Below are 16,015 nucleotides of genomic sequence, written 5' to 3'. Positions count from 1 at the left end.
AGAATTTTCTAATATTTAAATTTAAACCATGGAAGTAATAGTGATGAAAATATAATATATATATATATATATATATAGGACAAATGTTTCTATGTATACAATCTAGACATTATGCTGTGTACAACAAGGCCATGTGGACATTCTGAATCTGGGAACAATCTCCCTCATCATAGACTATACATATATATATATATATATATATATATATATATATATATATATATATATATATATATATATATATATAATTACACCAAGAAATTGTTAGACGTCACTGCTGCTTGAGCTCTATATTCTGGCTGCATCAGTACACGTGGCATGCAGATATATGTGTGTCCTACAGGGGGCGACAGAACGAACTGCAGGGCATTATGGGGCGGAGATGGCATTCTAGTACACACACAGACGACGGCAAAGCAAGTCTAGTACGTAAGTCTAGGACCTGTAACATACCTAGTAGCGGACAAAGATATCGATAAACGACACGCAAACAATCAAAGGTGTCCTGCAGACGGGAATCGTCTCTTGGATTTTGGTGTCATGGCTCAAAATGATTTAATGAGCAACGCGGAGGACGTGGCGGATCAGGTGAGAGAAGAGAAGGCCCTGCTAGGCAACTTACACACTAAATCGTGGAGACTACACTGCTTCACTAAACAAACGGTTCCTAAGTTCGGGAAAGTCCATGTGTGGGTGTATAGTTCGGGTCATGTTTGCTTGACTGCAAATTAGATTTATTAACTAACTTCTAGTCTTGTGACTCTGATGGAGGAGCTGAACTACTAGTGATACTGATCTAGAAGAACTGTGCCAAACCTTGATTTTCCAGGGCTGCTTTCGAGTATTAATAAAGACTGCATGACATATATTTATATATTCGCGGTATATAAATACATATACTGTATTTTTTTGTGTCTAAAATGTTAGAACGTCTTACAAACTTCTCTCTAAATCATTTGCATCAGTGCAGTCAAACATCTGTGCGTTTGATGAAGCAAGAGTAGATGCACTGTTACTCTACTCTAATGATCGTCACCATATGATGAGTGACTAGGAAAAGATTAGGTTTTGTTGTCCAGTTTCAAAAGGAATTTGACAGCTGGACGTTATTTGAATGCATTTATGTTGTTTACGTTGCATAATTTGCATGATTATTGAATGTGTTTGGGGCTCTTTTTCATGTTTCTGCTTATTTGGGGCTTAATAACATGAAGCAACTTTAGAATGATGTCGTTATTGTATAAGCGTATAATGGAGTTGTGATTTGGTTTATCAGTTTTAGGGTTTTCAAGGCCCGAAACAAGGCCATTAGTGCCATCATCTCATCTTATTAATTTATAGCCCAATTTTCAGTGTCATTTTGGTAAATTGATTAAATCTCAGCCACTGACAGCTATATGTTTTTCTTTTTTTTTATCCGTAGTTTTATCACATGGCGACTGGAACAATATTAAAAATCATATTTTTCTTTTGTTCATACAACTCTCATTTATTAATCATGACTTTTTTTGACATGTAACGGAGAGCAAATCTCTGATATTCATGGAAACAAGTCAAATACCCTCCAGGCATGCAGACTAAGAGTAATGTTGACACACAGGCAGACATTGGCCCTGAGATCTTTTCCCATTAATTTAGCCGTGCTTGGTACTTGTTGAATGCTGATTGGCTCGTTTTCTTCTTAGTGCTGATGTGGATCGTCTGGGGGCGGGACTTAGCAGAGGCCAGTGTCAAAGCTCACGATAAGCTCACGATAAGCTGAGTTAATCACAGGCAGGTTTAGAGAACGTTATTGCCCATTTTAAAAAAGCTGCCTTGTATTTAGCAAGTCTGCACATGTTTATTTAAAAATAACAAAAATTCTATAGTTTACCAATGTCTTTTTAAAAGCATATTATTATTACTTACTTTCATTAATTTCATTCAACTTTTAAGAAGAATGAATTAGGGTTGATATTTTCATTTACCAACATAATAGGCTATATTCTAACAATCGTGCTCATGTTGCAGGTTACATGATGAGAATATAAGATCATGTGGTAATCCTGTCAGAGTAAATTGCAGCATCTTTATCCTTGTACATCTTTATTCAACACCTGTTGCATGTGAAAGTGGAAAAGACTTTATGCTAGTAAACCACAGTGATATTTAAATGCTGGAGTTGTAGCCCTTGTTCTCATGAGTCATCAGTTGCAAATGGATGTGCTTTTGGCCACCTGTGCCCTGATATTGACTAACATGTAGGGAAAAGTGAAAAGGGTAATTGGAGCTCAGGGGTTGAACATTAAACAGTATGCATCTGAAGAGCTGCTTCTGCGCTTACTTATATAACGTTTGTGTAAATCTAAAACATTCACACTAGGGAAATAAATGGTTTTTTTTATTTTTGCTATTTATTCCTGTTTAAAATTTGTAAAAAGCTGTAAAACAGCTTTCTAAATCCGTAAATCTGTGCTAGACTATAATAAATGTCCTTCCCTTTTATGTTGGCCTAACCTACCATTCAATTGTTCGGGGCTGATAAAACATTTTTTGAAAGTCTCATATGCTCTCCAAGGCTGCATTTATTTGATCAAAAATAAATATTATATTATATTATATATTACAATTTTTTTTCAACATATCATGCTGAAACTTTTTGAATGGTAACATCAACCAGGGCCTGTATTACAGAAACATCCTAACTTAGACTCCTATCCCATCTGTTTAGTAACCATGGTTTAAATGAATGATTCAATGACTTACTCATAAATACTTAACTTTCGTTACTGAGTGAATCAGCATTCTTTTTTTCACAAATCTCTTGAATAAATTATTCAGTTGCAAATACATTTTTCTAACAGTCACTTGTCGCCACCTGGTGACAATAACGATACAATCGTTATTTTAAGCGTCAAGTTACTTTCAAAAGGTGATTTGCTCTATTTTAATCACTGGCGTAGACATGAGTGTTTATATCCAAACTATAAACTTTTATCCCATTACTTCTGTGATAATATAAATATTTGTAACACATAAATGATACTGTGTGGATGAAAAGACTTTGTGAAGCTGTTTCATACTTATCCATGACATCTGCTCTCTCTGGGTCAGCGGCAAAGCCAATGCAGATTTGAATGTTCCAGTGTGATTTTGTCAGAGGTTTAATAGACGGAGCCAAATCGTTGTCATTTAGGAATGAGATCACATAGGTGTTTGATTCCAGATTGCGAATTATTATTATTATTATTATTATTATTATTATTATTATTTATTTTTTTTTAAACGATCAATCGTGCAGCTCTACCATTAGATGCAGATGTGTTCAGAATGATATTACATCTTTTATAAGTGGTGTTTGCAAAGGCAAGCTTTACTATTGCTGCCGCTCATACCTAGACTTGGGGATTTTTATATGTTTGACTTTTCGTTCATCTCTAGTTCCTTCGAGTGACGAAGCAGTACCTGCCCCACATAGCACGTCTCTGTCTGATCAGCACGTTCCTGGAAGATGGCATTCGGATGTGGTTCCAGTGGAGTGAGCAGAAAGAATATATTGAGACAACGTGGGGCTGTGGGTTCTTTCTTGCCACGCTGTTTGTCTTAATCAACTTACTCGGACAGCTGGGTAAGAAGTTTGTTCAGTGGAAAAATATTTGACTTGGAACATCTTCAGATTTTTCTATGTAATGTTCTATTAATCTTATCTATTAAACAGGTGGTTGTATACTGATCCTGAGCAGGAATTTTGTTCAGTATGCCTGCTTTGGTTTATTTGGGATCATCGCCTTACAGGTGCGAGCATTCTGTATGAGTTAATGCGATTGTAATTAGATGTTATCTGTGGATAGGACTATAATTGAGTTAAACTGTTTAATAACGGTCCTGATCTTTATCTGTTCCAGACTGTTGCCTATAGCATTCTTTGGGACCCAAAGTTTTTGATGAGGTAATTTGATGAGTTTTTTTTTGGGAGGGTACGGCAGGTTTGAGTAGTTCATCCTATGTTTTATGCTCTGATCTCGTCGTTCTTGACTTCTCTCCTCTATGTTCAGGAATTTGGCTCTGGGTGGAGGTCTGCTGCTGCTCCTTGCTGAGTCCCGCTCTGAGGGCAGGAGTATGTTTGCTGGTGTTCCCACTATGAGAGAGAGCTCTCCTAAACAGTACATGCAGCTCGGTGGCAGAGTCCTGCTGGTGCTTATGTTTATGACGCTGCTCCACTTTGATACCAGCTTCCTCTCGGTGAGCAAACATCCTCAGCCTGGTAAATGGGAGAATCACAAAGAAATTAATCACCCATTTACCCATCTAAATTATATTTCATCCAAAAATCAAAAGTTAAAAAATATAAATTGTGCATAACAAAAATGAGACCTGTTTTATGACCATTAAGATCATTTTCATGACAGTCACATTTACCACTAAATTCTCTTTGCTGTAATGCTAAAAAGAAAGTATGCTGATTACTGTAATACAATCATGAAAATCGCCCTTTCCGGACACATTCAATTATTATTATTTATTTTTTTTTTTTGTAATTAGACTGTAATTAATGTTTTTAACTAGATTCTTTTATTATGTAGTATGTATAATGTTCATGACAACTTACAATTTAAATTTAGGGAAATAATATATTTTTCTTTGTATTATAGAAATAAGAATTCCCCTCACACTGCACTAGGTAAAGATTATTAAATAATATCATAATCAATATTTTAACTTGCCTGATTTTAAATTTATAGTAGTACATATAGTAACCCACAGAGGTCATGCATTTTTATTATGTTTTTCTTATTTTATGAAAAAAATAAAATACAACAGTAATGAGTAGCATTTAGATAAAAATATTTATTTTGAATTCTATGTTATTATTAATAATTTAATATTAAATGATATTTCACTTAATTTAATTATATTTAATTACTTCAATTAATAATACAAATTTTAAATGATAAATTATTTATTTAAAAAAGTGGTTTATGTTAGTGCATTTACTAATATTATCTAACAATGAGCAATAGATTTGTTACATAATGTCTTAGTAAATGTTAAAATGAACATTAATATTAATAAATGCTTTAGAAGTATTTTTCAATGTTAGTTCATGTTAACTAATGTAGGTAACCACAAGAACAAAAAGAAATCCAGCAACACTTGTGGTGAAGGGAATTTTTAATGGTTTCTGAAAAAATAATGACGCATTTCGAGTTGAGAGCCTTCCTCTGGGTATACAACAAACACAATACATGGAGAAAAAAAAAATCTCCATATTGGGTTACTCATTCAGTGTTGGCAAACAAAAGAAATTAGCAACAGCTGACAAATTCCACACGTAAGTTCACACTCCATTTTAGAACTAATGTAGGTAACTAATGTTAACAAAGGGAACCTTATTGTAAAAGTTTGCTCATGTGGTTGAGGAGTCTACTCAGAGGAGAACAATAGTCCACTTGGCAAGAATAAAATTCAGAGGGAATATTAGATAAAATGAATGCAGAGAAATCTAATCATTTTATTAATAGTATTATGTTTTTATTATGTATGTGCACTACTGTTCAAAAGCTTGGGGTTGTTAAATGGGTCATGAAAAAAGATGGTAAATATTTATCAAATGTTTTTGATAATTACACATATAAGAGGTAACATTCCAAATCCATCTGCCCTTCCATGCTTGGAGTATGTCAGAAATAGAATGAGGCATCAGTTTACTGTTGCATCGCACAGATGTAGATAGCATCACTTATGTAGACGGCATCACTTATTATATGTTCTATTGTCTTTTGTCACATTGTGTTGCGCCGCTCACGTCCAGTGTAGACATGGTGTTACAGTGTGTTTGTAATAAACGCCAAACCAGATGAAGATCTTTTTAATGAAATCTGAGAGCTTTCTGTCCCTCCATTGACAGCCTGCGCAACTACCACTTTCAAGCCCCAGAAAGGTAGTAAAGACATCATTAAAGTAATCCATGTGACTCCAGTGGCTTAACCTCAATTTTATAAAGTGACGCGAGTGCTTTGTTTGCGCTAAAAAACAATTTACCCTTTACTTTAAAAAAAATTTAATCTGACGTGTGGGGTGATTTTTATTTTTATTTTTTTTATTTTTTCTCCCCAAATATTGGACCTTTTTTGGCACACAAAACATTGCAAACATTATAAACTAACCTATAAAACAGAATATAAAAATCTGAAACTGCATTTCATGACCCCTTTTAGAATTTTAAAATGTTTTTGAAAGTAGTCTCTTCTGCTCACCATGGTCTTATGCTTCTAATCAGTGTGGAAACCATGCTTTTTTTTTTCTTTTTTTCAGGATTCTTTGAATATAAAGTTCAAAATAACAGCATTATTTGAAATTTAAATCTTTTGAATCATTACAAATATCTTTACTGTCACTTTTGATCAATGTAATGCGTCCATGCTGAATAAAATTATTAAAGTATTAAGTAAAAATCTTACTGACCCCAATCTTTTGAACAATAAACTGTATACTTTGTGTATATTTTATTTTTTTTAAGTAATCAGAAATTTGCATTGATGCCTTCATCAGGACATCATCCTCAGGATCACAAACTAAACAAGGTCTTAGTGTTAACATTAGCATCTCCATTTGTTTGTAAAAATATCTACTGAATTTGCAGCAGAAATCGACATTTATAATATTACAGCAATTTCTCAATTACACTTTTAAATGAATACGTATAGTATATCTTTAAACACTTCTTAGAAACAAGCTTAGATACTTGATGTAAAACTTCAGTCAGCCCTGTTTTCATATGCGTTTGAATGTGGAGACTCCTTTTTGTTTATAGAGGGTATGCATAGACGTCACTTTCCCGCCGGAATGGGATTTAATAGGGGGAAACTGCGAAAACGCAAGTAAAACAAATGATTACACTAAAGGTTGGGCTCAAGTGTTCCTTATGACATGTCAAAGAAACCTAATTCATGGATATTGGCATGCAGCCAGGAATCGTGTTTACTGACATTTATATGTGCCTGATTTCGTTGCCAGGGAGATACATAAAGCAAATCTGCCTGTGAATGCTTTAAATAAATACAATATTGGTAGGTCTAAATCGGAGTTATCACTTATACCAATGTTATATATTTCGTCATATCATCCAGCCCTAAAACTTGTATAGTTTTTGTCAGTGTTTATTTAAAAACATCCAATTATGCAGAAAATAAGATGGTAAATATTTAATTGATGAGTTGTCAACACAATATATAACAATACAATATATAGGCTATGATTTTACCCCAAAATCCAACATTTTGACAAAATGATAACTGCAAAACATGTTTCTTTGCCTGGAGTCCAGCTGTTTCTGTGAATTGCAGCGATTTATTTATTTATTTATTTCTCTGTAGCTTTAAACAGTCTGTAAAAATCTATAAAATATACCTCAGATTTTGTGTCAAAGCTATTTGTACAGTCAGTCACAAAGCTCTTTCCCGTTTTGGATGTGTTTTGTGTGTTTTTCGCGGCATTCACGCTTTAAACCAATACTGCCACTCAGTCTTTTGCCACTCAGTGGGCGTAACCGCAGTCATAACGGTCGATGGTGACGTCACGTGCATAGCCTCTATAGTTAGCCTTTTCTGGCTTTATAATTGTGCTCATAAACCCAGCATCTTATGACTTGGCAGAACGTTATAAAACGCACTGGTTTCAGCTGTTTGTTCTAGTAAGTGCTTCAGGCTCACAATCAAACAGATGATAGTGTGATTGTTGCTCAGGATGTGGGTTTGTGGTAGATTTTCTTCTTTTTTTTTTTTTCAATTGCGTCATGATGCAACCTGAAACGCAAGCTTTCTCAAACCATATTAAGTTTATCTATAAAAATGTTACATAATAATAGAAACTGCTCATGGCTTGTTTGATTTGCAAACATGAAAGGTTATTAGCATTGATTTGATTCATCTCCATGGAACAATTCTGAGACAGAGTCTGTTCTGATACATTCATGGATAGCATAAGCAAAATGTGAGCATTACATTCAGTTATAATTCATCTAATTGTACATTCTTAGAATAGCAAAATACACACTTAGAATTGTCAACCTTTAAAAAGGGAGGCTTTGCATGCGTTTTATTGTTGTTGCAATTAAAAGGCCAGATGTCTGTACTCTTCAGTATTTTGGCATAAATTTACCTGACATCCATATTAGGCAATGTGGATGGATTGCATGGCATACCCTAATTCTCAAAAACCATAAACAAAACTACACAAGATAAAAACATATGACACAGACTACATTAATTACAGGTAAAATTTCAATTTTTTAAGATTTCAAAATGGTTTGTGCCTACTACAAAAGATTTGGAAAGATTTTTTTTTATGCTTATGCTCACCATGGGTGCATTTATTTGATTTAAAAAAATATAATAAAAATAATAATATTGTGATATATTATTACAATTTAAAATAACTGTTTTCTTGTGTAGTATATTTCAAAATGTAATTTATTCCTGTGATGGCAAAGCTTAATTTTCAGCAGCCATTACTTTTGTATGTTAAACTGTTTTTCCCCCTTGTGTTGGATCACCACTTGATGTTTAATGTAAACTCCCAAAATCAAATGTGTCCCTAAACTGGTTGAAAGATGTGCTTTCTTCTTTGTAATAATCCTTTTGACCGCTAGAGGTCAGACGTGGACAAATTTTGAGTTGCATAGATGATTTCTGCGGTGTCAAATCCTGCTTCCTGTGTTACAGTTTTACATCAGTTGCATGTCTCACTGACTTCCTTTTTCTAAAGTATCTGTGTTTGCTTTTACAGATTTTGCAGAACCTGGTGGGTACAGCTCTCATTGTCTTGGTGGCTATTGGTTTCAAGACTAAACTAGCGGCCCTCACCCTGGTTATCTGGCTGCTGGCCATCAACGTGTACTTCAATGCTTTCTGGACCATACCAGCCTACAAACCCATGCATGACTTCCTCAAGTACGACTTCTTCCAGACCACATCAGTGATCGGTGGCCTTTTGCTGATAGTAGCATTAGGTCCAGGTGGAGTGTCCATGGATGAGAAGAAGAAGGATTGGTGAGACGGGACTGAACTCAAACGGCTCACTCGCTCACTCTGTAGTTTGCCCTTTGGCAATTTTTTTCTGTGCAGTTATCACACAAAGCAGGTACACTACTTAGAGAGGAAGGAGCCAATTGAGAAGTGGCCTCACAAATACCCCAGGACCAACAGAATGACCTGCTCTCCACATATCATGCACTGTCTATGTTTTCATCTTGCGTGCTTACTGAATTGTTTCTACTAGCACTTTTAGACATATTAGTTTCATATTTATTTTCTAAGGTTCAGGTCAGATTCTGTTATTTGAGAACCCCCTTGAAAATCTGGAACATCCATGTTATAAAAGCTGCGACCACGTTGAACGAATAACAAATGCATCTCCTTTGCCATTTTCTCTGCCTTTTTATTTCGGTGCCAATTGCAAGTCAGAGTACCAAAGACGCATCCTCCCAAGATATACATAGTTTTGCCTTTGAGTTCATTTAAGCCATTTTGGTTTATCACAAAATGAATTTGAAGTAAAATGGAAAGTTGATGTCTTTGAGTTTTTTCATTAGTCAGCCGTGTCGCTGGGCCGGACTTCAACTGATATCGTTGCTGTGTTGAAAATTACTGCACACACATTTTATATGTGTCTATCTCTCCTTGTCAAGAGGCAAAACAAGAGTTTTCAAAGAGAGTTTCTTATTCTTTAATATTTTTTTTACCATTTCAAAGTAGTTAAACGTAAAGATGAAAAAGTTTTAATGGCCATTTTGAAGAATGCTTCATTCCATTCTAAAGATTCATTGGCTTTTCATGTTCATGTAGAAGTTTGTTATCTTGTTTGCTGTCTGTTGTCAGGTCACTTTAAAGTTTACAACAGGTGAATTATAGTGTTTCTCGAAACAAGCAGAGAGTGAGATGAGAATATTGGAACCCTGTGGTTTGTCAGACTCAGTGTTTATCCTCTTTGTACAAAAAAAAAGAAGAAAGAACTGAAAAATATTGGTTTTCTAAGTGTTTTAAATATTTGTTTTGACATAAAGGGAAAAGAAAAAATGTCGGTTGTTTAGTTTTTTTTTTTTTTTTTTTTAATTTTATAGTTAACCATTTTTTGAGTAACTAACAATAAAACTAGTGATATTCAAAAAGCAAAACTATTTTTGTCTACATGACATGGAGAAAAAGAAAAAAGAAAATAACTTTTACTGAAGGTGGTAGTCTGGACATAGTTTAGTGTTGTCAAATCGACTAATCGCAATTAATCTCATCTAACATAACAGTTTGTTTACATATGTTATATTATTACACTTATATATGTGACTGAGGAAAGCCTCCTCTATATGTGCATAGTCCTTTTTATACGATTGTTTAACGAGAGAAAACATTTCGGCTGTCCTATCTAGACAACAGCATTTACGATTTTGGACATTCTTTGGACTTAAGTTTGAGATAAGGCCAAGCAGACCACCAGGACAACCACAGAACTTCTATTCTGTCGCAGACGCAGACATTATATGGTCAATGATGACCTGCAGTGCGTTGAGGTTTTTTTAATTCATATACACACAATAATGTCGATTTTGTGTGTATTGAGAGACGTTAAATCACTACTACTTCTATGTCCTTGTTAGTTTTATAAAGCTAAAAAATTATTGACCTTAAAGCAGATATAATTGTTGTGGAATATCTGCCACATTAGCAAAAATGTTCACCAAAATATATTTTTTTACTTAAGTAAGACTGCGATAACTTGATATTAACACCTCTGTCACCAGGAAAATAAAAATGTTAGATAATGTTCTGATTCTGAAAGCATTTTTAACGCATATTTAAGATTTTATTAAAGCAATAATTTCAGTAACTGTGGTTTTGCCAATGTAAGTTTCGGAAATGTTGCTTCTCCATGCAGCAAGCAACCCATGACGCGAACATACATTCCTGAGTTTGAGCAGTAGAGGACGCTAAAGCTGTTTCTAATGATTATGTGAGACTTCATGACGATGTGATAGTTTACTCGTGTAGGCGTAATCATAGATTCAGTTACCCTCTCAAGTCTTCAAATAAGGTATTTTCTTTTAAGATACTTGTTTTTTCTTCTACTGTTTCTGTTAATTAGTTACATATTGTTTAGGCTATAAAACACAAAGTGCAAAAATACATTAATCATTACTCATATTGAACGGGGCGTGTTGTCGATAAAAAGCCATTAACAATCTATTAATTTGAAAGTTAGCATATTAATGACCGATTATAAGCTTTTCAGCAAAAATCAAAGAGTAAACAATTATGAAACAGCAAAAATGGTAAAAAGGTTAGAAGGAATGCCTGTCAAAAAACAGATTTTGCGGTCATTGCATTGTATAAAATTACAGTAAGATATATGACAGCTTACCCCAATATGACATTATGAAAAATATTCTTGTACTGAGAACAGACTTCAACCTTTCAGCTAAAGTTCACCTTCGTTATATACAGTAGTTGACTAGTTATATTGTGGACTCCTGTTTCATGTATGTAAATGTGCTTTTATTGCAAACATATTATGATAGCCACTGGAACTTTAGTTTGCAGGAATCCAAACTATTCTAATTTCAAAGAGGGTTTTGAAACCAACATACAAAACTACTGCTATAGAGACATTTGACTGAATTTAAAATCTTATAGTTACTGAGATATAACCCTTTTGAAAAGTACAGTCCTCTGTACTGATCATTTAGTATACTGTAGTACTTCCTGCAAAAGGTTTGATATTGAGACCAGACCCTCTGGCAACATAATTCTCAGTTGCTGTTTTTCCTTAATCTTTTTGTTTTCCTCCTCATTGAGCCCAACTCACTTCCTCAGCCTTTAGCCAAGCAGTGATTGCCCTGTAAAGGAAACATTATTTATAAACAAATAGCATCTTTTCAAACTCATGCTAGTGTGGCCAAGGAAGGAGGCAGTCCTTCCTTGGCCACACTAGCATGAGTTTGAAAAGATGCTGTGGGTACAACAGAGTTCAGCTGCAGGTCAATAGAGATACCTCAGGTTTACCATACATACCCCATTCACAAGCCTCTCCTTGTCACTCGAGGAAATAAACCTTAGTCGGTAGCACCATATGTAATTTTGGACAGGAATGAAAATAAGGCTGAGTTACCAAAGTACAGAGTGTTCTTTGGATTGGATTGTTGGATTGTAAATTCAGCTGACGATATGTCTTTCTGAAAAACTTTTAGTAAACAAAATCCGTCTATAAAACAATTTTGAAAGTTATACTGTAAGTTGTGAAAATTGTGTAATCTATTACTTTTATACAGTACAGCCCATTGTAAAGACTGTAAATGCCCTGATATACTCACAGTGCACTTCTCAACTCAAGTTTTTGTTCTTTCCTCTCAATAACAAAGTGAACACAACACAAATGACAGCGGTGAGAAAACAGTTAAGCATCAGATCATGCTCTTAATAAAATCGATTGCTTTAAAGCAAGCAGCTTTACAGTACTGAACTTGAAAAACAGTGTCAATTCACTTTGGCAAGCTTTTTCAAACTCCAGAAATGCGATAAATGGCTGATTTTGTTTAAAATAACATCACTCCAGTTTGTTCTTCGATTTCACTTGAATATATATCGCAGGCTTAAATTGTTCACCCAAAAATGACATTTTTGTCATTAAGTACTCACCCTCATGTTGTCCCACACCCGTAAGACCTTCGTTTGTCTTCGGAACACAAATTAAGATATTTTTGATGAAATCCGAGGGTATCTGATCCACACATAGATAGCAATGACATTGCACCTTTTGAGGTACAGAAAGGTACTAAAGACATTGTTAAAACCATCGACGGGGCTACAGTGGTTCAACCTTAATATTACACTGAACAAAATTATAAACGCAACACTTTTGTTTTTGCCCCCATTTTTCATTTGCTGAACTCAAAGATCTAAGACTTTTTCTATGTACACAAAAGGCCTATTTCTCTCAAATATTGTTCACAAATCTGTCTAAATCTGTGTTAGCACTTCTCCTTTGCCGAGATAACCCATCCACCTCACAGGTGTGGCATATCAAGATGCTGATTAGACAGCAGGATTATTGCAAAGGTGTGCCTTAGGCTGGCCACAATAAAAGGCCACTCTAAAATGTGCAGTTTTATCACACAGCACAAATGCCACAGATGTCGCAAGTTTTGAGGGAGCGTGCAATTAGCATGCTGACTGCAGGAATGTCCACCAGAGCTGTTGTCCGTGAATAAAAAGTGTTCATTTCTCTATCATAAGCCATCTCCAAAGGCATTTCAGAGAATTTGGCAGTACATCCAACCGGCCTCACAACCGCAGAACACATGTAACACCAGCCCAGGACCTCCACATCCAGCAACTTCACCTCCAAGATCGTCTGAGACCAGCCACCCGGACAGCTGCTGCAACAATCGGTTTGCATAACCAAAGAATTTCTGCACAAACTGTCAGAAACCGTCTCAGGGAAGCTCATCTGCATGCTCGTCGTCCTCATTGGGGTCTCGACCTGACTGCAGTTCGTCATCGTAACCAACTCGAGTGGGCAAATGCTCACATTTGATGGCATCTGGCACTTTGGAGAGGTGTTCTCTTCACAGATGAATCCCGGTTTTCACTGTACAGAGCAGATAGCAGGCGTGTATGGCGCCGTGTGGGTGAGCGGTTTGCTGATGTCAACGTTGTGGATCGAGTGGCCCATGGTGGCGGTGGGGTTATGGTATGGGCAGGCATATGTTATGGACAACGAACACAGGTGTATTTTATTGATGCCATTTTGAATGCACAGAGATACCGTGATGAGATCCTGAGGCCCATTGTTGTGCCATTCATCCACGACCATCACCTCATGTTGCAGCATGATAATGCACTGCCCCATGTTGCAAGGATCTGTACACAATTCCTGGAAGCTGAAAACATCCCAGTTCTTGCATGGCCAGCATACTCACCGGACATGTCACCCATTGAGCATGTTTGGATCGGCGTATACGACAGCGTGTTCCAGTTCCTGCCAATATCCAGCAACTTCGCACAGCCATTGAAGTGGAGTGGACCAACATTCCACAGGCCACAATCAACAACCTGATCAACTCTATGCGAAGGAGATGTGTTGCACTGCGTGAGGCAAATGGTGGTCACACCAGATACTGACTGGTTTTCGGACCCCCCCCAATACAGTAAAACTGCACATTTTAGAGTGGCCTTTTATTGTGGCCAGCCTAAGGCACACCTGTGCAATAATCATGCTGTCTAATCAGCATCTTGATATGCCACACCTGTGAAGTGGATGGGTTATCTCGGCAAAGGAGAAGTGCTCACTAACACAGATTTAGACAGATTTGTGAACAATATTTGAGAGAAATAGGCCTTTTGTGTACATAGAAAAAGTCTTAAATCTTTGAGTTCAGCTCATGAAAAATGGGGGCAAAAACAAAAGTGTTGTGTTTATAATTTTATTCAGTGTATGAAGCGACAAGAATACTTTTTGTGCGTAAAAACAAAACAAAAATATCAACTTTATTCAACAAATTCGTCTGTCCCCTGTCATACTGATACGCCATTTTCGTTGCAGAGCTTCAGTGTTTACAATAGCGTATCAGGGGACGGATTAATTTGTTGAATAAAGTCATCATTTTTGTTTTGTTTTTGCGCACAAAAAGTATTCTCATCACTTCATAATATTAAGGTTGAACCACTGTAGTCACGTTGACGGTTTTAACAATGTCTTTAGTACTTTTCTGGACCTCAAAAGGTGCAGTGTCATTGCTGCCTATGTGTGGATTAGAAACCCTCGGATTTCATCAAAAATATCTTAATTTCTGTTCCGAAGACAAACGAAGGTCTTACGGGTTTGGGACGACATGAGGGTGAGTACTTGATGACAGAAATTTCATTTTTTGGGTGAACTAACCCTTTAAGTCTATCCCTCACAGCCTGTTTTTGCATCTGTGTGAAGGTCAATATGGCATCTAACCTGACTATGGTCTATAGCTCTAGTTAATTCCTGTTCATGTATTGAAGGTCTCTATGCTTCTGTAGGAAATGTGGGAATGGTTAAAGATCAATGTAGCACTTTAAGAGAGTCAACCTCAGGCCACACTTTGAGTCCATCTCTGTGGGGTCAGAGTTTTGAAGGAAGAGGGTGATGAGGTCAGCCTTCAAGTCCCATCAAAAAAGAGTTTCTTCCCTCCTTCAGTCTGTTCTCTTCCTTGGAAAGTGGCAGGAACACACAGACAATGATTTGTCACCAGAAACGGCCCTGATAATTTCCAATTTCATGGGAGCCGGAGAAGAGGCCAGGATGGTCAGCCACAGCTAGAAGTGTGTGTGTCCACTGTGGGTCCCAGCCATTGTTAGAGCCCCAGCCGCAGGCCACTGTGTGTGCGGGACACTTTTACTTGGAGCGCCCTGACAGCCAAATGTCACCATTAACCATGCGCTGCAAAATCGGAGGCATTCATGATCGACGCTCCTCATAAGCCATAAAAGGGGTCATTGGTGAGGGTGACTCAAGTTCAGCAAGTCAGATTCAATGGTGTCATGCTTGTTCTGCTCTTTGATGTGACGTGTGTGGAAATGTGGCTTCTTTCTCACACTTGTTAGCGCTGTCAATCTTCCGATAGATTCTCTGGTTAAACAGTTGTCTGTTCTCAGTGCTGGCACTTTGAAAGCAATCATATTGTTGGCAGATAATCAGATAATTTAATCAAGGGTTGATTTGTGATTGTGATTTGGTCTGATGTCAGTATGTTCTTTGTTTTCTCATAGACATTTTGTCACCTCTCTCACCAAGACACAAAAGTGGTCTCATCCTGAAAGCTGATTGGTCAGTACAGCATTACCGCCACAATTAACTCTTCATCTACCTACTGTGTACATAGACCAACTGTTCACCGTAACACTAGGTAGGATGATATGTCAGGGACTGTAGTGGAAGGATGACACAAAGTTGACATGAAGAATTTGGAAAAGTTAGAGTTTTATGGCTTTTAAGCAATGTTAGTGAGCTTTGAGGT

At 36.4% G+C, this 16,015-nt stretch overlaps 1 protein-coding gene across 1 annotated transcript; it reads left to right on the top strand.

The window, feature by feature from the left end:
• Positions 1-320: 320 nt before the first annotated feature.
• On the top strand, positions 321-9,549 carry surf4l (surfeit 4, like). Its single transcript, XM_051893837.1, has 6 exons — positions 321-588; positions 3,421-3,607; positions 3,698-3,774; positions 3,885-3,928; positions 4,035-4,221; positions 8,767-9,549. Exons 1-6 carry the CDS (start codon positions 541-543, stop codon positions 9,031-9,033), a joined length of 810 nt encoding a protein of 269 aa, XP_051749797.1. The 5' UTR covers positions 321-540; the 3' UTR covers positions 9,034-9,549.
• The last annotated feature ends 6,466 nt before the right edge of the window (positions 9,550-16,015 follow it).

Source organism: Ctenopharyngodon idella, chromosome 5 (assembly GCF_019924925.1).
Source record: "Ctenopharyngodon idella isolate HZGC_01 chromosome 5, HZGC01, whole genome shotgun sequence".
Lineage (NCBI taxonomy): Eukaryota > Metazoa > Chordata > Actinopteri > Cypriniformes > Xenocyprididae > Ctenopharyngodon > Ctenopharyngodon idella.
This window is presented reverse-complemented; position numbering and strand designations above follow the sequence as displayed.